The sequence below is a fragment of the Hermetia illucens genome, chromosome 2, assembly GCF_905115235.1.
Source record: "Hermetia illucens chromosome 2, iHerIll2.2.curated.20191125, whole genome shotgun sequence".
Taxonomy (NCBI): Eukaryota; Metazoa; Arthropoda; class Insecta; order Diptera; family Stratiomyidae; genus Hermetia; species Hermetia illucens.
The window spans coordinates 92,540,656-92,564,562 of NC_051850.1; the positions used below are offsets into that span (position 1 = coordinate 92,540,656).

At 40.7% G+C, this 23,907-nt stretch overlaps 1 protein-coding gene across 3 annotated transcripts; it reads right to left on the reverse strand.

Annotated features, from left to right (window-relative positions):
* Positions 1-764: 764 nt before the first annotated feature.
* LOC119649082 (peptidyl-prolyl cis-trans isomerase D) lies at positions 765-21,430 on the reverse strand. 3 transcript variants are annotated; one of them, XM_038051079.1, is made up of 6 exons: positions 21,126-21,430; positions 2,030-2,274; positions 1,785-1,973; positions 1,600-1,728; positions 1,297-1,539; positions 765-1,156 (listed from the first exon to the last, which is right to left on the reverse strand). In XM_038051079.1, the coding sequence occupies exons 1-6, from the start codon at positions 21,199-21,201 to the stop codon at positions 938-940; spliced, it is 1,101 nt and encodes a 366-aa protein (XP_037907007.1). In that variant the 5' UTR covers positions 21,202-21,430; the 3' UTR covers positions 765-937. The 3 variants fall into 3 exon arrangements, with proteins under 3 accessions (XP_037907007.1, XP_037907009.1, XP_037907008.1); XM_038051081.1 differs by lacking the exon at positions 21,126-21,430 and adding an exon at positions 20,924-21,026; XM_038051080.1 differs by lacking the exon at positions 21,126-21,430 and adding an exon at positions 5,023-5,050.
* Between the last annotated feature and the right edge of the window lie 2,477 nt (positions 21,431-23,907).

The following is a 23,907-nucleotide window of genomic DNA, read 5'->3' on the forward strand; positions in this document are numbered from 1 at the left end:
AGGAGCACATTAGGGAGAAACTAATAGCTATTATCACGGCGACAAATGTAGCACAAAATGTCACGTGCCCCACGGGCATAATATCTCGGAGGATTTTGAGGTCCAAAGCGGAGACTGCCGTTATTATTTTTTCTTGTTATCGGTAAAGTGCTTCAGGCTACCTTGTTCGAAGGACGTGGAGATATTCCATGGACTATAACAAGTTTCCTCAAACATCTTGACTACGCTGATGGCATTTGTTTGCTCTCTCACCGGGTTATGGAGCTTCACCAAATAGCTCTGGATTTGAAAAGATGCAAATAGAGTTGCAAAAGATAGAACACCAAGAAAACCAAGATTCTCAGTCGGATGGGTCATCGCACTCTATCTGCACCAATCGGTGTCGATCAATTTGTATATCTTGGAAGCGTGGTTTGTGCCAATAGTTGCACCGAGCTGGATGTTGCCAGATGCATTAACAACGCTGGACCCGCTTTCGCTACTCTGTCTAAAATCTGAAAATGCAGTTCTCAAGAACAAGATCAAGTCGAGACTGTTCTGTGCCAATTTTCTTTCTGTATTGCTATATGAGAGTAGCGCATGGAAAGTGATCACCACTAAATACAGTTTAGAAAAAGCATTGATCCTTTTATATTTCTCAATCAAATAACAAGCGTTGGATACCCCCTGCTGCATTATTTTTCAGTAGAATTGCCAGGGTATTTTTAGAACATGAGAATAAAAATGAGAGAAAACGTTGCTTGTGTCATTAAGAACTCGAACGATTACATAAATTACTCACTTTTATTCTTTAAAATACTTCTTTTATGACGTTAACAAATACGCATACATAGCATCCTTTACACTTTAAATACATTTAATTATTATTACGGATTGACAACAATTTCATTCAGGTAACAAAGAAATATATAATCATTTGCACTATCCATGTTTGCACTCACTTAAAGAGATTTTTTAGCGCGGCCTTCTGTGAATTTCGGTAATCAAACAGAAGTTGCTTCGCTTTGTTGAGAGAATTTATAATTTGTTTGTTATCTGGAACGAGCTTGTTTGCTTCCTGTAAGTTGAAAATTGCATTTTCATAGTTTTTTAATTGGATTTCCGCTTCTCCTAGTCGAAAATAGGCTTTGCCATGAAAAGGATCGAGTTTAATGGCCTAAAAAAATAGTGTCAGAGTTATCAGTTCTGGAGGACTTTGTGGATTTAAGTTTTTAGTCTACTTTTTACTTTTATAGAAGGCATGCTATGGCAATTGGCTGAATAGATTTGAAAGACTTTGTTTCTTTGACAACTCACCTCCATCGCCGCGGCTCTTGCGCTCAAATAGTCTTCCAACTTTAGTTCACATGCAGCTATATTACAATAGTTGATAGCATTAAAATTATCAAGTAATGGGGCGGAGTTATTCTTCTCAGTAAAGAATTTTGAGTAACGTTGAGCTTTTTTATACTTTCGAAGAGCCTCAATGTAGTTATCCCTTTGGAAAAAATACTGCCCGGACTGTCGAATTGTATTCAAAACAGCAACCATGGCTTCTTCCTGAAAAATACCTAAGTTTAATTGGTGCCGGACCATATAAACTAAATGTGCAGACGTTACATTATATGCATCTGTATTGTGCTCCCAATCTGCTGGAAAAGGTGGTAAAATGTCTAGAGTCTCATCACTGTCACAGTAGCCCCAATTATCTTCGATTGAAAGCTCGCCACAGTTGGAAACGAAAATGTCCTTGAAATCAACATAGATATGAGATTGGCAGCATTGAATATAGAAAGGTTACTTACTCTTGTGGGCACTCCTTCGGATGTGGTATATTTTTCCATTTCACTTATAATTCCAAATCCTCTCAGCACATGGCCAACGGCCACATTGACGCCATCGAGATGAGTACAGTTACTAGAGGCAATGAAAAACTGGGAATTGTTCGTGTTAGGTTTGCCGTAGTTTGCCATACTGACAACGCCTTCCGTGTTCTGAAAGCATTACTTTGATAGAAATACCTTTCAAATGTGAATTTTCAAAAATTTACCTTCAAAATAAAATTTTCATCTTCGAACACTGGTCCGTAAATGCTTTCGCCGCTGGAGCCGTCATTTTTCACAACATCACCACCTTGTGCCATAAACAAACGTTCAACTCTATGAAACCGAGTGCCTAAGTAATGAAGTTTCTTCCCCAGACGGCCAATACTTCTTTCGCCAGTACACAGAGCTCGAAAGTTCTCGGCAGATTTTGGAACGATATCTTTTCGAAGTTCTATTATTATTCGACCAACTGAAATGTATTTTAAATTCTTGTAAATTCCTTTTTCATTTGCATTTATTTTCTTTTTCTTAAATCTGTACTGAATGTAGAGCAGCACAAAATTTAAATTTAAAGTTTTCATATAAGAAAATAGATGGTGAAAGACATATGTACGTTTTGTCGACACATAAAAATAGAGGAACACAGGAAGTTTAAAGTGGAGTCTGTCAAGACTACTTTTTTTGTTGCAGCTATTTATTCCCCTATGTGATCCGTGATATACTTCTGCTTGTCTGAAGGGCACGGAGGGGTACAGTGCAATTTTTATCAGCCCTACCTCAGTGTGAATATTTGGTGAGTCACATAATAGTAAAGTACATATGCGGCGCAATTCCCGATGCCGAGAAATTGTCGCTCAGTGAATTTTTCAACCGGATTATTGAGAAAGGTAGAACGCCATCTGACTGGCAAGAAAGAACCATAGTTCCAATATGGAAAAAGAAAGTTAATCCAGCAGAATATGCAAATTACCGTCCCATCCGGTTGCTGACCCATACCATGAAGATTTCTGAAAGCATTCTTGACAACCGTACTCGCGAAATCGATCAAATAATCAAATCAAATCAATAATAATTGTCAAGGATTACGAAACTACTAGCACAATTACTCATGGAGAAACATCCTGAAAAGCATCGCCCTCTTTACATTGCATTTTCCGACCTGGAGAAAGCGTTTGACTGTGTGCTACATGAACTAATCTGGTATGCTCTACGGCAACCCCTAGTACCAGAGGAACTGGTACCCTAAGTTAAATTGCTCTACTACGACCGGAAAGTAAAGTTCGAAGGCTAGCGGGTGTATCAAAATCGCTTTGTACCTCCGTCGGTGTTCACTAAGTAAGGGCTCTCTCACCACTCCTCTTTGTTTTTGTTATGGACGCTGTTATACGGAACATCCAACATCCAACGCCCTATACACTACTTTATGCAGATGATGTTTTCCTGGCGTCTCATAGCAAAAATGATCTCGAGCAACTTGTCCAAAAATGGAATGAACACCTTATGAATAAAACTGAACTTTTGAGGACCGATCCGCTTAGGATAGGTACTACTACTGTTAATAGCAGTGATCGCCTAGAACTGAGCGATTTTAATATTTCAGGTCAATGCTATCAGCTAATGGAGAACAGCGTTATGAAATTGCTGCATGCATTAGTGCAACCTGGATGAAGTGGGGTTCCCCAATTATCAACCAAATCTAAAATTTATCGTAATGCTATCCTGTTGCCCTTTGGGGTTCTGAGTGTTGGGCGACTTAAAAGGACAATGAACGGTGTCTTACGGTAATGAAGACGATTACATCAGAAATGGGGATATCAACGATCGATATGAGGTTGCACCGAACGTGGAAAAATTGCGAGGCGTCTTCGATGGTGTGGTCGTGTAATTCGCGCAACGTCAAAGGTCGGCCGAAACAACGATGACTTGATACGCTGAATGGCGATTCAAGACCTCATGATCACATCCATCATCCAATAAAATAAAATGGCAAAATGGCGCAACCGATCGCGACGAGCCGACCCGCTTTTGAACAGAAGATATGCCAACTCTTTTCAAATTACTGTAATAATATGCGATTCAGAATTTCCAATTGCCAGAGTTTTTAGTACCCTAGAGAGCTCCACTTTATTTTAAAAAACTTATTAAAAAACTCAATTCGTTTTCCTAGGATTCAGTGTCTGTGTTACAGTCTATTTGCCTCAATAGTCAGATTGAATTCTAAGGAAAGATAGTCTAAAAGTGAGACTTCGTCTAGCAGCAGCCAGTCTCTACTGTTACCTTTTTTTTTATCAGTTACTTCAATTTTCCTGGGCCCCACGAACGTTCAGGACACGCTAGGTTCATAGTCGTTCTCTCCCATTGGATTGCATTTGCAAGTACCCCATGAAATATGTTGGGCTTTCATATCCCAATCTATTAAAAAGTTCAACGCTACTTGTCTCCGCATACGCTACAAGTTCCCTCAATTTTTGCGCCGGTGCAGGACACGGAGAATCCTAGGGGAGGTACCCAGAGGCAACTATGACGCATTTCCTCTTACCATTAATCTAGTATTGCAAGATAACTGGGGCTAGATCCTGGGTACAAGATTACCTCAACGTTGCTTTTTTGGTAATCGTAGGTGCCAAATCGAAATTCATCAGTACGCGGGGTGCGCGCATACACATACCTATGTATGCATCAGTAGTAGAATATGTTTGCTTGGGACGAGCTATATTTATGACTTATAATACAAAACCTTAATAAAATCGGTCACTGACATTCACGCGCATTTTCTCAGAAACAGTATTATTCTCCCGAATATAGTCATTTGGGGCATTTCGGAAACGATTGACGATCTTGATTTAACCTAACCTAGAAACTGCGAAATTTCTTTCAATACCCAATACTCAACTGAAAAATCTACTCAAAATACCCTCCATATATAGTAGATTGCTAAGTTTGTTAGAAATTGACTGGATGCCCTCGGAAAGTTCATCCTAGAGTAATGAAATTTTGCAGTAATATAGCCTATAATATAGAGCATAGGCCCCCTATGAGTGGGAATTTAAGAATACAGACAAGCCTTCTCTGCTTATCGTAAGGGGAAACTAAAAGGGATAGAAATTTGTGGGCTAGCAATCTGCAAATTTTGAAACGCAGTTCAGGAGAGGCTTCGTAAAGATAACATTGTGATCGTGATGGGTGATCTGGATGCCAAACTGGGATCTGACAATACCTTGCTCGGACATATGATGGGGAAGCACGGTCTTGGAGACCGCAATTATAATGGAGATTCGTGCGTTTTTGCAGTTTCCACCGCCTCGCACATAATTCGAGCACAGAGTCTGACGTAGAGAGCAACGCCCCTAACATCGATCGCCTATATGATTCAGCTGTTGCTCGACGTTGAGAGAGTTGTTTTGCTGATTGGATGGCTGATATACTGAGTAACCCGCCTGAGAATTGGATGAGCATTGGGCACCCATAAAAAATGCAGTTTTCTCGGGTACTACACACAAAATCTGGTTGACCCTGGAAGCGGATCGATGAACGAAAGTTGTTGAATCCTCTATTGATCGCTGCGAGGGATGGCGGGCGTGATACCCTCCAAGTTTAGTACCAATCAAAATCTCGAGAAGTTTAGCGTCACGGCATACACCATGACAAGAAAGGAGTTGCTATTCTGCTGGCCAAAGAAGCGGAAGATGCCGCAGAGCGCAATTATATCAAAAGTGTACACAACATCATCACTGGGAAGGACATCAACGGGCAAATGTTTATTCGCGATGATGAGCAACTGAAAAGGTGGAAAGAACACTTTGTCATGAAAATAGTTATGGTTCCGATGCTTGTAGTTCTTCTAAATAAAAATAAAACTAAGAAGAAAGAAAACGAAGCTACCGCTTCTCCTACTACAATATATTTCAATCGTTTGTATATACGTACGCTACCGTACGGTACCGGTACGGTAGCGTTACTGAGGAAGAGAGTAAGTAGCTCTCGAAATACGTGTATACAAACTATTGAAACATATTGTAGTAGGAGAAGCTACCTAGTTTTATCTTTACTTCGTCATGGTTCTTAGCCGGATCACATTCGGTGAGGCTGATCCTTCTCTTGTGGATGAAATGGCTAATTATCGTAGCATACGGATATGGACTGTTCATCGAAGCAGAAAAGAAATCATTTCGACCATCAATGCACTCAAACGGAGTAAAACCGCTGGGTTTGATGGCCTCCCCGCAGAGTTATTTATCCCTGTTTTGTTTTTATTGAAAGTTAGAAAAACATGATTTTAAGTGAAAAATCATACAAAAAAATCAAAATGGGACGCAAGAAGAGTTCTACGGAGGATGGAAGACGAATTATATGGAACATTATGTACACAAGAAAAAAATATTAACAAAACTGCTCAGTCCCTAGGGTGTTCGCACAAAAAAGTTTAAAACGCGATTAAACACAGCCAGGAAAATAAAAGTTTTGCCTTTTCAAAACGTTGGCCAAGAAATACCACAGAAAGCGAAGATTCCCTAATTGTTCGACAAACATTCTATGATTCTTTCGCTATTTCCACGCAAATAAGAGCCGCAATCCAAGAAGTTATGGTGTAAATATTTCTGCCAGAGTCAGCAGGCAGCAACTTTTGAAGAGCAATCTCCGAGGATGTTAAAGACAAAGATCCAAAAGTTACACATGGTAGCCGGCTAGCCTTTGTTAGGAGCGATACTGACTCTCCTCTTTCTTCAGTGATTTGCAGTAACGAACCAAAGTTCAACTTATGCGGTCGTAATATGTGAGACGTCATCCCAATAAGAAGTTGGGTCCTAGGAGGAAGCCTGTGAAATTTGGTGGCGCTAGTGTTATGATATGGAGTTGTTTCAGCAAACATGGAGCCGGGCTTACTGCCAAGGTCAGGGGGAAACTTAAAGGTTTAGCCTAAAGAAATTTGCTGTCACAGCACATTCTACCATTCCTATAAAAACATCCCGTTGTTAGTTTCAAAAGCAACTTTCCAGCAAGGCAACGCGCTATATTATAACTCGCGATTTGTGCAGCAACCGTTCACGGAGGCCATTTCAACCATGGGTTAGCCTGCATAAAGCCTGGGTTTAAATCTAACAGAAAATTTATGAGCAATAATTAAAGGGAGAGTAATGACACTGAAATCAACCACCTGTGCAACAATTTTGCAATGTCCCGTTAAAAGTCCCACTAGGATTTTCATGTCCCACTTAAGGGCAACAAAAATACCGCTCTGGCGACCCCAGGTTCTTTCACAAGGATTTTCGCCTGCCAGCAAGAGTTCAAATTTTTCCACTCGGCTGCGTGACTCCTTGCAATTTCACCCTTCAGAGTAGATTTGAAAGTGGATGACCGGATTCCAAAACTTGATTCTGGTCCCACCATTGTGGATCCAGACTCTCGGCGAGCCAGTCTGTCAGGCTCCTCATTATTTGCGATGTTTGAGAACTCCGGCAACCACATCAGTGGGCCAAGTTTCAGCAGCACGTGATGAAAACTCCACACCAGTTGGCTTGATATGTCGCAGCCGTTTAGTGTTCATAATGCAGCCCGACTGCCGGAACAGATTCGAATGTTGCAACTCTCCATTTTTGTCGTAGACATTCTTCTGTTGCCACTGAAATGGTATATATCTCCGCCTGGAATATGATCGTCATGTTTCCATAATCGGATTCTCCGAGAAGACCCTACGCCCGATCCGCCTTCCATGACTGACCCGGCGGTGAAGATTATCAAGTCTGTAATCTGAAAAGACTTATGGTCAATTATTGACCATTCCTCTCTTTTGGCGATTAAGACAAGGTACGCCTTTTCAAAGACGAATCTGGCCTTTGGATCTGCGTTAGCAGCTTTCTGCTGTTAGAAAAGTTCAGTCTCGGCCACCAGACGATGCATGCATACATCAAAATGGGTTTTATTATAGATGTATACATTCAATGTATCCGTTTTGATGAAAGTCAAATTTGCAGGATTTCTGATATTGTTCCCGGATATGGTGCTCCTACGTTAACTTGGAGTCGAAATGAATTCCTAAATACTTGACTGTGTGCCAGCTGGATTTCCGCCCCTGCTAAGGCGTTAGACTGATCGGTCGGAAGCTTTTTGCGTCCATGGAGGTGCTTTTCCCTGGTTTGGGAATAAATATCACCTTAACATCACACCAGTTATTTGAATATAAGCGTGTGCTAGGCATGCACGATATATATTGCGAATATGTAGATCCAGGGCATGCATTCTCTCTATTACTAGCACAGAAATGATGCCATTTGGACCTGCAGACTTGTATCTATGGAACGAGTTAAATGCCCATTTTACTGGCTCCAGTGGTACTACTTTGCATGCTTGATTCCAGTCTCTCCGTTGAGAATTGTATGCACTTGTCGGCCCGGATATGATATTTTGGATGCTGTCTGGAAAGTGCACTTCAAGCAAATCGTTTGCCGTCTTGTTATTGCTTTCTTTATACCTTCCGCTCTGTAAACGTAAATAACCCAACTTCTTTCTACGTTCTTTAACAAGGATCCGCTTCAGCTTTGAGGTACCTCAAGAGAGTTAGTCTCTTCGAAAAAGCGATCACATGCTCTTCTTTAGAGCCTTCTGTTCCTTTTTATAGCGATTCCAGCCAGTGGCTGAATCACACTTCATAGCACGATTGAGGAGCATCCTTGTCATTCTCCTGTGTTTTGCCAAATCCGAGTTCCGTTAATTAAAAGCATTTTTATTTTCTAAAATGAAGTTAGAATATCAATAAAAAATGTGCGAATTTTCAAGAAAATCAATAAATATTTGCTATACATATTTTTTCTGTTTTATACGTCTTTAGGCGCACGTAACAGGGTGCGGTGATTAGCGTGCCACCCCTGTATATATAAATTTGTTAGGAATCGATTGGAACCTTCGTTAAGTTCATCTTATAATCATGAAATTTCGCAGTAATATAGGCTATAATATAGAGCATGACTCTACCAAGTTTATTGGGAATGGGACTACAAAATTCTAATAGGTCTAATAACTAACTAACAAGCTGAATCTCAGTAATACACTGCACTGAATAGTGTAACATACTAAGTACACTAAGTAGTGTTTAACCACGAGCTCGGTGCAGACGGGGCAAATGTGTACATTCAAATATTGTTACATAAGAAATACACAAAGCCTTTCATACCAGAAGTGTCAAGCCATTTTAACCCCCAACTGGACAATGACCCCAAGTACACTTTTTCCTTGGCACGAAAGTGATTATTGTATGTCCCCCGCCAACCCCTTAAGCCTCCCCAGTTGATAACCGGAAGGCACTGAAGGAACCTGGGAACGAAATTATTAATTAGATGTGATTCGATACCTTTCTAATTCGATACATCATTTTCTTATAGCTGTTTGCATAAATAACATTAAAATTAAAATTCAATTCGGCTATGCCAATACTTTTGTTGTACATAGTTGTATTCCTTTCCCTTGCTTTACTTGTGTGATCTCTATAACGTGGGGATTAATGTTTTGGTCTTTTCATTGTATCGTCTCATATGTGTTTAAATGTGCGTTCTTCAACTTTCTCTCTCCGAGAACAATTTTTCCTAGTGTACCAACAATATTGGTAACCGTATTGCATGATATACATGGTCCACGAGGGGTGAAAATCCCTTCTACTTAATTGAACCTTAGCACGATCATATGTAAGTACCATATAGTATCTTTTTCTCACATTTTTCGCTACCATATTCTTTTCGTTTCCAACAACACTGATCAAGACATTAGTTCCTAAGGGTCTCTCATCGTGGAGTTTTTTGGTTACTGTTACCCCTGGTGGTACATTAACGGCCACATCTCATCCCCAAGAAGCTTTCTTCGCTGTGCCTTTCAGTTTCGAGTCTCCCCTATTATGAAAGTGGCTGTACTCTCCTTTCTGGCTGACCGTGACGTAGACAATAAGTGCACCGAAGTGGAGAGCAGTCTTCCACAGATTTCTCCGTGAGGGAACATGAGTCTGGTGAAGCCTCCAAAGCTAATATTTCGGCCACGACTAGGTTGCTCAAAGCAATAGGGGGTTTAAAATCTTTCCATATTTCTTATTTAGACACTCTTGGTGGAGTAGTAAACTACTAAAAACTACTCCACCATGACAACGAGGAGCGTTCAACACATGACGCCGATTCGTGCGAGATTTCCAACGATATAAGCTGGGCATTCTGGGACTATGTGAGATGATAGGACCCTAAAAGTACGCCCCTCACTTGCGAGATTTCCAACGATATAAGCTGGGCATCCTGGGACTAATCAATGTAAGATGATATGACCTTAAAAGTACGCCGTTCCTTCCCGGACTGCGGAAAGCCTAGTGGTAGAAGACGTGACTCAGACTTGCCGATGACAACCGCAACGCTTTTATGACCTGGGGGCCGATTCCTGATGGAATCTTAACTGTTCGATTTCGGACCAAGTTAACGAGCATCGTGATGGGTGATCGGAATGCTGGCACTCATGAAAACAAAACTGTCAAAATTAATTTACCGCGTGAAATACTAAGGAGGACAATGAAATTGTTATTTCGTGTCTTTCTGCACAAATAACTCCAGGAAAACCCCGCAGAAAGCTTTTTTGGCTGTTCCGAAAAGCGATTTTCGGAACAAATGGGTCGCCATCATCCGACGGAATCGAGTTTCTTTGGAGTCAGGTGTAAATTGTGAGGATCATTTCAATGTGAGTTAACATTTTTCAAACTTTAACTCCAATCTTAACTGATAATATACAATTGAAGAGAAGAGATACTGCAGAATACTCAACGTGGCCAAGGTGCCAGTCAATCTTTCAGAAACCTACGTTTTATTGCCGTTATTGCTTGTTATCATTACTGCCGAAACGTCACGTAACTTGAAGGATTGTCCATTCACGCATCAATTTCCCACTTTCCTGTTAAAAACTGATTGACTACTTGAAAAGTAACAAATAGCAAACACTAAACCGGATGCCTTCACGTAGATGAGATTCAAATTGTTCGCTCGATGACGTCACCGCAATTTCTTTTCCGCTTTGTGAGAATTCAATTTTCAAACCATTATAATTAACAAATGAGCGTTCCAAATTGGTTTTTTTAACGGATATGCTATTTTGGCCGGTGAAACTACTATTTCGGCGTGAAAAACAGATAGTGATTTTCTAATGTGGGGAGTCTATTGAAGGGATGTTTAGATGCCTCCTGCTATCGCAACGAGAATGGCTAAAATTATCCTGGAAAGGCAGCAAAGCATGATAAACAGAGAGCAGACTTATGTATCAACCATATTAACACGCTTCGAAGCACGTTCACTACACTGCTCTCTTCTCCTTTTTAACAAAAAATTTTAGGAACAGAGATCCTCTTGTTTCTTTTGTTGTCCTATTTACTAGCTGCTTAATCACCCATACAATGTAAGTCTCTCGATATCGCAATGAAACGACAACTTACAATCTTGTGGTTTAAGATTGGTTAAATACTTTTTTAATTGATCAATAATGTTTAATACTTGGTCTTCCTTCAGCTACATCTAATTACAACTAATAAAACAAATATTACTTGTCCACAAGTTTATTATATATATATACAGAAAAAACGCAGATAATTTAACAAAAGTCAACGCTAAATGTGCGACGTGTGTGAAAGTTTATTTCAAGGTGAAGTAAATTTCCTAGCAACAGAATTTCCACTGAGCACTCCAGTATTGTACTCTATATCTCCACTATATGTAAGTTTGCACTTCTAGGGTGGATTCAAGGAGGGTTTCGAACAAACATCTAAAATAGAGTGATATATTATTAATTTGATTTGACCATTACCGGTTTTCGGTAGGGTTATCACTGAGAGCGGGTCCTCGCTTTAAGTGTTAAGTGTTACTGCCAAAACTAACTACTTCGGAAAGTTCTATTTAAGCTCTTACATTCCATTTGAAGCGGAGTACATTACTCTATTTGGAGAAAGTCACACCCTCTGCGCGAAATAACTCAAACTTACGATACGATACGATCCATTACTTTCGTTGGTATTCATAGTTCTAACCCCCCCATCAAATTTTGTATAAATTCTTTTACATATGTATGCATATTACAAGTGAGAGGCAGGCGGACAGACAATTCCAAAGTAACTATTTTCAAAGATGAGGAAAAATTGTATTAAAGGGTTCTGATTAAGAATTTAAAATAAATTTAAATTGAGCAAGTCAAATTCATTCATTCAATGATATCTGTCAATGATGAAATGAAGGGGCCGTAATCATCAGATTGTTGCCAGCGCTTAGTGGAAAAAACATAAAGCAAACGCCTAGAATATTGCTTTGATGGTACATAGTAAAAATATAGTCGCGGTTGATTGAAAGGTTCAATCATATCATATTTTAGGATTGTTAATATCGTCGTTTAGACTAAAATCGATTACGAGAATGGAAGTGGAATAGGAACATAGATTTAGATAAACTCATTAGGACATCAAAAACCTATCGGGCTCATACTTCATACGAATGTTGAAGGTAATAAAGATCTTTATTATCACCTTGAAAACAGTTTTAAACTAGTATAACCATGCCAAAAGTTCGCCAGGAATAGCCTTTGGTTCCTTCGGTGATTTTCTCTTTTTCGTGCTATTTTTGGCGTGCCATCCGCTGCATTGTTGAAAGTTTCAACGTCTCGTTACAAGTAATTAATGAATGAATGTGACCTTTGCTAGATCTTTCAGATTTTTTGGTGCGACTCCAGCGGCGATGCGCTTTATACCCAAAACATTAACCACGATCTTCCGAGTCGATAGTCCATAGGAGATGTTTAGAGTGTCTGCTGCCTTTGCAATACCAACACAACCTTCACTGAATATTTTACGCCAGTCAAATATTTGTGTTCTTAGTAGAGTAGGCCTCTCAAATATTTCTGCGATATTTTCAATATTCCACTACCGTAATTTCATTGGAAGCAGCTTTAGTAAGCCGAGCCGGGCGGTCTGGTCCCCTATGGGCCAGTGCCCTGTGCAGACTGCCGTAATCTTGAATGCATTTGCACGCGTCTGGCACAGGAGCTCTCATGATCGGGCTATGTAATAAGCGGGCCTTCGCCATTTATGGCCCGCGGCCTGTAAGTAGTGCGAGTAGACTCCGCCCTTGACAGCCACCAGCGAGACACCGACTGAAGAGTTGCCAATAGCAGAACCCCGCCTGGAAAATCCGTCAACCCGCTCATTCTCCTCTATTTTCCTATGCCCGGGAACTCAGAGGAAGATGACCTTCAGTGTGCCGTCCAGACTGTTCAGCGCCTCTCTGCACTACCCCTCAGCCGGAGACCCCATTTCTTTGCAAAGGTTCTATTGTAGGCATAGAAGGCTATACAAGCCTTCTCAACCCTCAATTCTATGTTCACTCTCCAATTTAGTTTCGGATCCAGGATTATACCCAAATACTTTATATTGGAGGAACGAACCATTCTTTGTTCATTCAACCGTGGTAGGTGGAATTCAGGTATCCTTTTCTTGGTGATGAATAGCATCATTTCCGTTTTGGTTGGGTTTATGCCGAGTCCGCATCTTGCGGCCTAGAGGCACACCTTTTGCAATGACCCTTCCACTATGTCGCTCATTATGAACGGAAACATCCTTGACACTAATATCACCAAGTCGTGGGCATACGTCACTAACTTCACCCCACTGTTGTCCAATATTCTTAAAAGTTCGTCCATTACTATTAACCAGAGCACCGGAGAGATGGCGCCATCCTGGGGCGTGCCTCTGTTCACAGTTCTGATCAAGTGGTTGCCTCTCAAATTCGGCTGGATTATCCTGGTGCTTAGCATGGATATAATCCAATCCGTAAGATACCCTTCCAATTCAATACTGGTTAAGGCTTCCTTGATGGCGTTAGTACTAACGCTGATGAAAGCTCCCTCTGTATCCAAGAAGGCAGCTAGGGTATACTGCTTGTACTGCAGTGACTGCTCATCCATGTCAGTTACCTCGTGGAGAGCGGTTTCTGTGGATTTTCCTTTGAAGTAGGCATGCTGGGACTTAGAGAAAGGCGTTCTCTCCATAATCGTCCTTAAGAGAATGTCCAGTACACGCTCTAGGGTTTTCCGTACGAAAGAGGTGAGGCTGATTGGTCGAACGTCCTTCGTGGACTCATGACCGCGCCTGCCCGCTTTCGGTATGAAAACCACTCGTGCGTGCGTCCACTCCAGGACTGTGGTATGTATCCTAAAGAGATGCAGTTCCGGTAAATCTCAACAAGCCACGGCACAACCCTTTCCTTCTGCTTCTGTAGCATGACTGGCATTATGCCCGGAAATTGATATGCGGAGAAGTCCAACCGATCTTATCCTCAGTAATTATCGATTTCGAGCAAACTCGTTCAATTTGTTTAAAGAAAGAGCATTATTTCACCGCGAAAACCCACCAGTTCTATCACGCATTCGGATTCGGTGCAGCAAAATTGCTCGAGCAATACTGTACACAATAGCATTTCCGTCACGAAGCAAATATTTTGTTAATCGTTATCAGAAAAATAAATTATTTTGGTGGTTGATCAACGCTACTACATAAAATTTTATGATCAAGATAATGGGAAAACAATAATTATCGGAAAACCGCGCGTTGTACAACTATAGGGCCACTTCCAAAAACAACAAATTTATCGATGAAAAATCCAAACTAATAACTAATAGATACTTGCTAATAACCTTTGAGCTTTTCAGAATGGCTAACAAAATTGAAAAGGCGGTTTCTTACACTATCAATGAGGTTTTGCGTAATGTAGGGTTTGCTGGCATTCCGCGTTAGAAATAACGCTATCGTAAGGCAACTCCAGTGATGTAATATATGCTGTTGTTGCGACGAAAAATGAACACTTGAAAGCTCTCCATTAGTTTTATGCCTGGCTAACAAACAGGACCTGGCAGATAGATTCTGCCCAAATGATTTTTGAATTGCCATTAAAATTTCTTTTTAATAAACATAACTTTTGATTCCGCATGAAAATAATTTCTCAGTTTTTGATATAGTCCGCGTCATTTTTCGGAAAAGGTGATATTCCGAAAGAGCAATGTGTGGGCTGTATAGTGGGTGGGATAGCACACAACACTTTAATGCTTTCAACGTTTTTTTGGCAGGTTTGGCAACATGTGAGCGAGCATTATCATGTTGAAAAATCACCTTGTCATTTCCTTTGGCATATTCTGACCGTTTTATCTTCAACGTTCGACTCAAATTTATCAGTTACAGTTGGTAATGGTCCCCTGCGATAACTTCGTTTGGATGGAGCAGTTCGCCTTCTCACATGACACCCTTCTGATCCCACCAAATTCATGAATCTTCGGCTCTGCTGTCGATGTTGATACTTGTCCGGGATAATCATATGATTTTTTCCGTTTGGGATTGTCGTAGTGGATTCACTTTTCATCACCAGTAATGATGCGAGGCAAAATGCTCTTTCTTTTTGCTATTGAAGCAGCTGTTCACAGTGAAAACGCCTTTCCACGTCTTTCATTTCAGCTCGAATGGTATCCAAATTAATACTTATGAAACGCACTCTAGCTGCAACTAATCCGATTTGAAGTTAAGAATTTTGTATGAGCAGATAAAGTATTCACTGTACAAATGAGGAGAGCTTCTACGAGGAACATGGCATAAAAGAGAGGATCGCAATGCCTTAAATATAAATGCAAATGACTCCAGAGGAAAAAAGTTTTCATGCAGTGCGCAATTTTTAGCATCTAGCCAGACCAAATGTGAGATTCAGCATCCTCTTCAAGTCCACCCGATAGGGTCTGGTAAGTAGTTCATCCGTTCTTTGCAAGAAAAATTGTGAACTCTTAGTCACGTTCCAGAGAAGAATCCTACGAGGATTTTGTTACCTCCATAGGAGAATGGTCAACTCCGCAGTCTACATAATGATGAAATTTATAACCGATATGATTATCGACTTGGAGATAAAATCCGACTCAACCAGTTGCGGCGCGCGGGACACCTAATCCATATGATTGAGGCTGATACAACCAGGAAAGTCTATAAGAGCAACAGCTATGATGAAAAGACCCCAAAGAACTTTTAGGAATATCGAATTGGTGGACCTCAGCGCAAACCCGAGATGTCTCTTGTTTCTTACTAAGGCAGACCTAGACCAAATAGCGGTTGTTGTTGATGGTGTGGTCATAACAACAGATTCACTGCATTTTTGTATGCTGGTCGATAAACGCGGCTAAACCCTTTGTCATGGAATTTGGTGCAAATATGACAAATCTAAAGGGAAATCTCTAGACACGTCATTGAGGAGTTGGGTACTTAGGGGCGAAAATGTCATATTTAAAATTCTGAAAAGTCCCCTATCAAAAAAATATTGCACCCTCCATTCACATTAAGCCCACCCTTAAACTTAACACAAAATGGTGCCACTTGCTGTATGTAAAGGGAACAACAGACCACATCCTCCTACCAATTTTCGTGACAATCGTTCCAGCGGTTTTCGAATAAATAGAGTGTGGCAGACAGACATCGATTCGATTCTAATAAGGTTTTGTTTCACACAAAAACCGTCACACTGTACTGCAAAAGTATTGATTGATTTTTGGCAAAACGAGATTAGCGACGGCTATCGGGAGCGAGTCTGACATTGTGCCAAGGTGTCCAATGAACTGACTAAGGAAGAACTAAAGCAGGATATTGCAGAAGATTGAGGGCAGGTTGCACCCAGTTAGCAAATAGAAAAAGAAGATGTGTTATACATTGAAGAAAAGTCAAGAGTCCAGGGGAAAAACGATGAGAATTCACTTTTGGTCGATTTTAAGCTAGTGACGCAAACTGTTAGCTTAAGAGATATACTTTTCCTGCAACAAACGGGAAAGATTCCATGGGAATTCTAATCAAATGGCCCGAAGTGCTGGGGAAAGGCGATGAGGGTCCGAAACTGGTCTCAACTGCTGCTGTAAAAGGTTTAAATGTTTCAGGTTTGTTGATTAAAAACAAGCAAAACATATTATTTCCGAATAATAATAAAATGCAATAGTATGATGGGCCAAATCAATATTGTCATTTAAAAGCCATCGGCCTCACAATGGAGATGAAATGAACCACGCGAGTACGTTTTTTCAGTTCCCCGTGTACAAATTGTTAGTCTTTCAAGTGTCGAGTCCTCCCCTTTCTCGGAGTTAGGCAAACTTCTCAGCTTCAAACGTGTACAATCCGCAGCCCAATGGGACGCCCGAAAGATGGCACAGAACGCTGACAGCCGCTATAGTGGCCCAAAGCGACCATTCTTGATCGTAGGTCCTACAATCATGTGTACATGGTACTTGGCATCTGCACAGCTAATCACGAAGAATTTGCTGCAAGTCCCGCGGGTATATGGGGAGAACTTGAGACTTCGCAGCAACCCTGTAGTCGATACTGGGTCGAGCCTTAACACCCACAGTGCGGAAACTGCGGCCGTCACAACCTGCCGACAACGCCATATATGCCCAGGGTTCTCGGCACTAGCAGGTACGCCTTAGTTAATACAAGATCTCCTAGAAGACTCTTCAGCCACCTTACGAGGTGCTCGAGCGAGGCGCACACCATTTTAGCTTCAACGTCGGAAGCAAGCTCAAGAGGGTATCCCTGCCGCGGCTAAAGATTTTATTCCCAGAAATAGCGCAGCTAGGAAGAGGAGGTTCCATTTTGACGTGGTTCCTCACTGAGACTCCTTTGGTTTCAGTTGAGGGTAAAGTGCTGTAGTGGGACGGGGAACTTGCGGGATGAACGCACTCAATTCTGGACGCTCTAAAAAGATTCGATTGGCTATGACTTCATCCAAAAAAAAAAAACATAATCTTTGACAGTTGAGGCAAATAATATACTCCGAGGAAAAGCCATCCATGGTCTGCGCATATGTATAGTACAGTTCACCGCATTGCCTCCGACACTGCATTGTAATGGACCGTTGCGGTCCTGTATAAAGTGCTCTAACACACTTCAAGACCCTGATCAAATTGGATTGTTGCGCCAACTATTATTATTATATATATACCTCGAAAATGATAATTTCTGTCATCGACCCATTCTCGGAAACCTGCCAACCGAAAATTCCTAACAAAATCCTGAAGCTGTCTCTTTATGGTGAATTAATTAATAATAGTATATTATTGTTTTCGGGAAATTGAGTAGAAACCGCCTTAAGTCCTAATTATCCTAAAGTCTTAAAAATTTGTAGTAATATAGACGAAGTATGAAGCAAGATATCGTTTGGTCAAAATCGTACTATTACTGACAAAGTAAATTTGTCCCCTCTGTATAAATTTACTGAAATCAAAACATTAAATATCAATATCACATTAGAGTTAGTAGTATGCCATGCTAAATGCATATATGTATATTACCAGAACGGAGTAGTTCTGCACCCAAATATATTTACATGAGGAACACACAAAACCTGTCATACCTAAAGTGTCGAGCTTCTGGTTTTCTACTTGTTATTATAGAAGATAAGAATGCAGAAAGAGGACTTCAGATGAAAGACAAAAACTCCGCGGGGCAACCACTACAAAAAACTCGACGCTTTACTCTTTGACAGTTTATCAAAAGCCATACCAAAATTTGGCGAAACGTAGGGAGTGGCCAATCAAAAGTTCGAAGTAGTTAACGTAGATTGCACGCACATCTTTTTTTCATACTCAGACATTCCTTAAAAAATTTTCTGAATTTCTTGGAAGCAACAGAGCATCTGAAAATCGGGATATTGAAGGAGGTAGAACACCATCTAAGTCGTAAGAAAGCGCCACCGTTCCAATATGGAAAAAGAAAAATAATCCAGCAGAATGTTTACATTACCGTTCTATTCGGTTACTGTCTCATACCATGAGGAGTTTTGAGCGGATTCTTGACAACCGTATTCATGACTTCGGTCATATAACCGTGAATCAAGCCTGGTTTGTCAAGGACTGCGGAACTACTAACACAATACACGCCGGCAGTTACTCATGGAGAAACACCGTGAGAAGCATCGGCCTCTTTACATTGCGTGTGCCACAAAAACTCATCTAATGCTCTTTACGTCAACACCTAGTACCAGAAGAACTCGAACGCTGGGTTAGATTGCCCTACCACGATCGAAAAAGTAAAGTGCAAAGGGTGGCGAGCATTTCAAAATCGCTTTGCGTCTCTGTCGAAGTCGATCAAAGAAGCGCCCTCTCACGACTACTCTTTGTTTTTGTTATGGACACTGTCACACGGGACATACAACAGCCAGCGCTCTCTACACTGCTTTATGCAGATGATGTTTTCCTGGTGTGCCATAGAAAAGTTCATATCGGGCAATTTGTTCAAAAAATGAATGACCGCCTCATGCAATACGGTCTCAGGTTGAACCTGAATAAAACTGAATTTCTGACGACCGATCCTAATGAAAGAGGCACTATCACTGTCATCGACAGGACCAGCCCAGAGTTGAGTAATTTAAATATCTCGGGTCAATGCCAAGTCAATGCGATTTAAATTGCTTCAAGCATCATCACGACCTGGATGAAGTAACGTTCCACAACTGCTGTTTTCTGTGAACGTTTCAAATCTAAAATTTAGCATAGTGTCGCCCACCCTGATCGTAGGTCGGCCAAAGAAACAGTGGCTTGGTACGCTAGATGGTAATCTGAAAGCCTCGCGACTGCATCCCAATCAGACCTTTGACATAACAAAAACGTGCAAACGCTTCTGAAAAAGGCCAAGACTGAAGAAGGAGGTCCAACATATCTACATCTATTGATGATAGTAAGAGCAAGGGAAATCTGTTGCTCACATTTTCGGAAGAGGATTTATAATCATCACGGCCAGAACCGACAATAATATCAATTCTGCCGACAATGGCAGATTCAGAAGAGAGGTGCAAGGTTTACAAGTTGAACAAGGATAAACTATATCACAAAATGAGGAGATAAAGGGACAGAAGGAAAATTATGAAAAATTATCTTGAATCTCGCAGACTGACTGCGTACAGTAAGAAATTGGATGAATGAAAGTTTTCGTTAGTAACGCGAAAACAGGAGCAGGAGCTACAATGTGTGACTAGTATAGCTTTATTTTCCTTTGGCCAAGTGGATCTGCAAAGATCGTCAAATATTGGTAGTACCCATGCTGCATAAGGTTCAACTGATTTTCATCACCGCAGCTTAAATTTACGTCTGGTGCACAGAGGACCACATTTCTATGAGAGCTAGATAAGGTATTCGAGAGAGGTAGGACAGTATAGCTTCATTCTGCCTTGTTTGGACTAGAAGCAATTGGATGAATAAAATATCTCAACCATTCAAACGCAAGTAATTATTGCGTTCTTCTTTTTCAACTAATTCATGATGAAACATTCGATACTTGTTCGGACAAAAGAATTCAAGGAATGCCACAAGACAATTTTTCGCTTTTATTACTTCTAGATTTGAAGAGCGAAAACTCGTATTCTATCAAATTAAATGGAAAATATATTAAAATAATCGCAACAATTTGGCAACTGGTTATTTTTAAACCACATTAATTTCCACTAGTTTTTCTATTCGGACTTGTGCTGGCTTGGATCTCTACAGTTGGGTGTTTATTTATTTTCCTCATTTTTTTTAACATTTTCGGTGTAGCACGAGGCACACAATTAACCCAGGAACACTCTAAAATTTGCTTCAAATGTCCCGACCTTCAGGCGGTTATTCAATCAATTTGCATAATACTGGCTTGAGGATATGGCACAAAACAGATATTGTGAGCTCCCGATGGGAAGCAGCGATCCATGTGGCTAAACTCCCTCGGGCGGGGCACCCTGACCATAAGGTCACTGGCTCTCCACTAATATCATTCAAGACATGAGACGTAAAGGACGCAGCGTGCATTTTTAGAAGGATGGGAGGAGCACTTGTTTTGTGGAACTCTCCGAGCACGTTCCAAAATCGTGGCCACGCGTATCTTGGAGACCTGCTTGCAGATCGTCACACAAACGAGTTATAAATTAAAATTGAACCACCACCCCCCTGAGCCGGCGATTGGAGTAAATCTAATATGAAAATTCCCGAAAACTGCCTTATCTGTGACTGTAAATTTATTCAATCTCTGCCACCGAGAGCGGCGAAAATACTAGTGCCGCTATCAATTCTAATTCCACTTTTTTCACCTCGCGCTCGAGAATAAGTCGCATGTCAGAAATTAGATAAGCGAAAGTAATCGCAGTTCGCGCGCGCCCCCGTCCTGTCCACCGCGCCGGGCAGCGAAGAACGTAAATTGCACAGCAAAAGCGTGCACGCGTAGCGGCATGCGGAACTCCGCGCCAAGGTCACCGCGGGGGAGCAACAAACTGTGCCGAGTCGTGGATGTACCTCTTTCCTGGCCAATTTGGATGTCGAAGAACACGAGCGGGTTCGTTGAGTCGACCGGACGCTTCAACTTGCTCATCTCGCTGCACTGCTGGAACGGACAATTCACTGATCGGCCGAGTCAACGACGTCTACCGTCATACCAAAAACGTACACTAAAAGGGGAGAAAAACTGTGGACACCGAACCAAACAAAACACCCCGCTTGACAGCCGCGCAACCCGCAAGCACCGGAATGCCAAAAATTCCACTCAAGAATGTCAAGTGTCAAGCAAATTCGATTGGGAGGAAATGCAGTGAAGTTGGTCCAAGTACTAATGCAGAAATGTTTATAGCTGAAACGCTGAATGTGCGCAACGATCGTTATATTTAAAGTCTAACGGCTTTCTATATCCGCACTGACATGAGCTGCGAAAACTTTTTTATAATCTCCTATTATTTTATATATTAATCTTATCATATATTAAATGAATTCGACTCGAACTTAACTTCTTCTGTTAGACTACAAACAAATATATGGAGCAAATAGAATATGCAGTACGGGACCAAATCAACTAGATTGTTTTGTTACTGCATAAAAACGTCTCTAAGTCGAGTTCTCATTTGCCAGCAAAAATAGTTCGAGTTGTAGAGATCTCAAATATCAACACCATATATACCTACTTCATGTATGTATATTTACATAAACACATGTATCGATATTTAATACAAAATTCGATGACATTCTTACTCGAATAATCAAATGAAAGCAAACAATTCATTTATTAATAACAAAAAATTATGTAACAAGAGAATCTCTAAATTTTCAAAATAATCTGTTAGTTTTTCGTAGCGGCTCCAAAAAAATTCTATTCGGTATAATGGATATTGTACTCCACTGGGTACATTTAGCTTCGACAAAATTCCTATTCGCAAATTAGCAACTTTACCTGCAATCAGGTATTTTTATCGTATTGTCATCAAATTGAAATAATAAAAGTTGTTGTTTCAACAAGAAACTTGTTAGCACTGATGAAGGGAACAAGCGGTTCCCGAAATATCGGTTTTTGCAAGAATAAATATCCACACCAACGAAAAAGAAACAACAAGTTTTATTATTTCAATTAATTAATCGTTGGAAACACCGCATAATTTCACTCGTATTGTCATCATCATTCTCACCGTCGTTCTCCTTTCCTTGCAATTTGAGGCACGTTTTCAAGAATTCGATGTTCATCAAGAATATCAGCTATCAGGGCATCTTCGTCAATCTGGACATAGTCTAGTACCAGAGAACAATCAACATTATATCTAGTTTCTAATGCAGAATTTCTAATGCTTTATTTTTATTCTCGTTGTTGTCAGTCATGCATTGGAAAAAAGGTAGTGCCATCCCACTCAAATTTATCGAAATCTTTGAAACGGTTTATCACTATGGTAGGCGTGACATCTTCAGTACGGATTGCAATTTTTTTGATCATCCCAAACTTGAAGAACTTTCTTTCAACTGTGTTTCTGGTCATCTATTTTGAAACTGTACATAATACCCACGACCGTTGGTTAAAACTTCACCCATGACATTCTTCTTCTCAACGATCAACAAACTTATTGTTTGTTTGAATTTGGGGTGGCTTGCAGCGTCTAGGTGATTTTCTCGATCACGAAGAACGATCTCGTGAGGTCGGTTGGCAGGTTGTGCCTGTAATGCCAGCGATGTCGATAAGTTTGATTTTGGTTATTGTAACTTCTGTTAGATTATGGTTGCATATCCGTTTGTGAGCCTGTGTTTACATTTTGGCCTGGGGTGATATCATATCGATTTATTAGCTGAGTAGGTGGGGGGATGTTGTTTCGCATTTGTTTGTGTCCAAAAATTTGTTTCCGGGTTATAGTTGATGAAACTAATGTATGCTGTGTGGTATTAGATATCAACGTTTGAGTCTTCTATGAAAGAAGCTATTTTAATTATATTATCGTGTTTCATGCCATTAAAAAAGTTAGCCAGATATTTCTGTTCCTTGAAGAGGGAGTGCCATGGGCGAAATTGTTGGAGTTTGCTGCAGTGGAAGATGATTTAAGTTCTAGCGTAGAAAACCAATTCTTGGTCGGAATTCGTGGGAAGATGTTGGCGAAGAACTTTCCTTTGTTCTAGAAGTTCGTTGATATTCCTCATTTCAAGGGTCTATGACCTTTTTGGTGATTATTGTCAGTCCGTCGTGAGAGAATGAGAGCAGGTTTGTGGGTGCGCCCGTTAGGGTAGCTGTTTTGGCAGCCTTGTTTGCTCGTTCATTAATAAGAACCCCGCTGTGCGTTGGAGTCCAATTTAGTTGAACTTCTTCAAGGTGAGAATCCTCAACAACGGCATTAATTTCTGGGTGGGTGTTTCAAATACTAAGCATTCGCACACTCCCAGACTGTCGATTCAAACGACAATTTTTTGGAGATCTCGGTCCTATGCTACTAACTCAGCGATGAGGATCGAAATTTCACCGAAATTGAAAAGTATAAATTCCTCAGATATGGTAAAGACAAAAGCGCTGCCTGTGGAATCGGTTCCAAACAGATATAGCCACGATTTGTGGGCTCATCCAGAAGTCGGCAGCATTGGGGCGCCGAGAAGGGTTAACTGGGGTGTTGTGTTTCCATGTGGTTTGTATTTTGTTGAACCTGTTGGCTTTTAATCGGGTTTGTTCTCATGAAAGATGTCTCAAAGACTTTGAAACAGTGCGTGTAACCATTCTCAACTGCAAGGTTTGGATAGAAATTCTTAAAGACTTTCTTGTTGAAGGTTTTTACTTTGATGATTT

Bases quoted from the DNA above. Each gene is read 5' to 3' on its own strand.
- LOC119649082 (XM_038051079.1), bottom strand. From the start codon at position 21,201: ATGAGCAAGTTGAAGCGTCCGGTCGACTCAACGAACCCGCTCGTGTTC. The intron at 1,729-1,784 runs GTAAGTAACCTT...GTTGATTTCAAG, and splicing joins CCGAAGGAGTGCCCACAAGA to GACATTTTCGTTTCCAACTG. The intron at 1,540-1,599 runs GTAACGTCTGCA...GGTATTTTTCAG, and splicing joins ACAATACAGATGCATATAAT to GAAGAAGCCATGGTTGCTGT.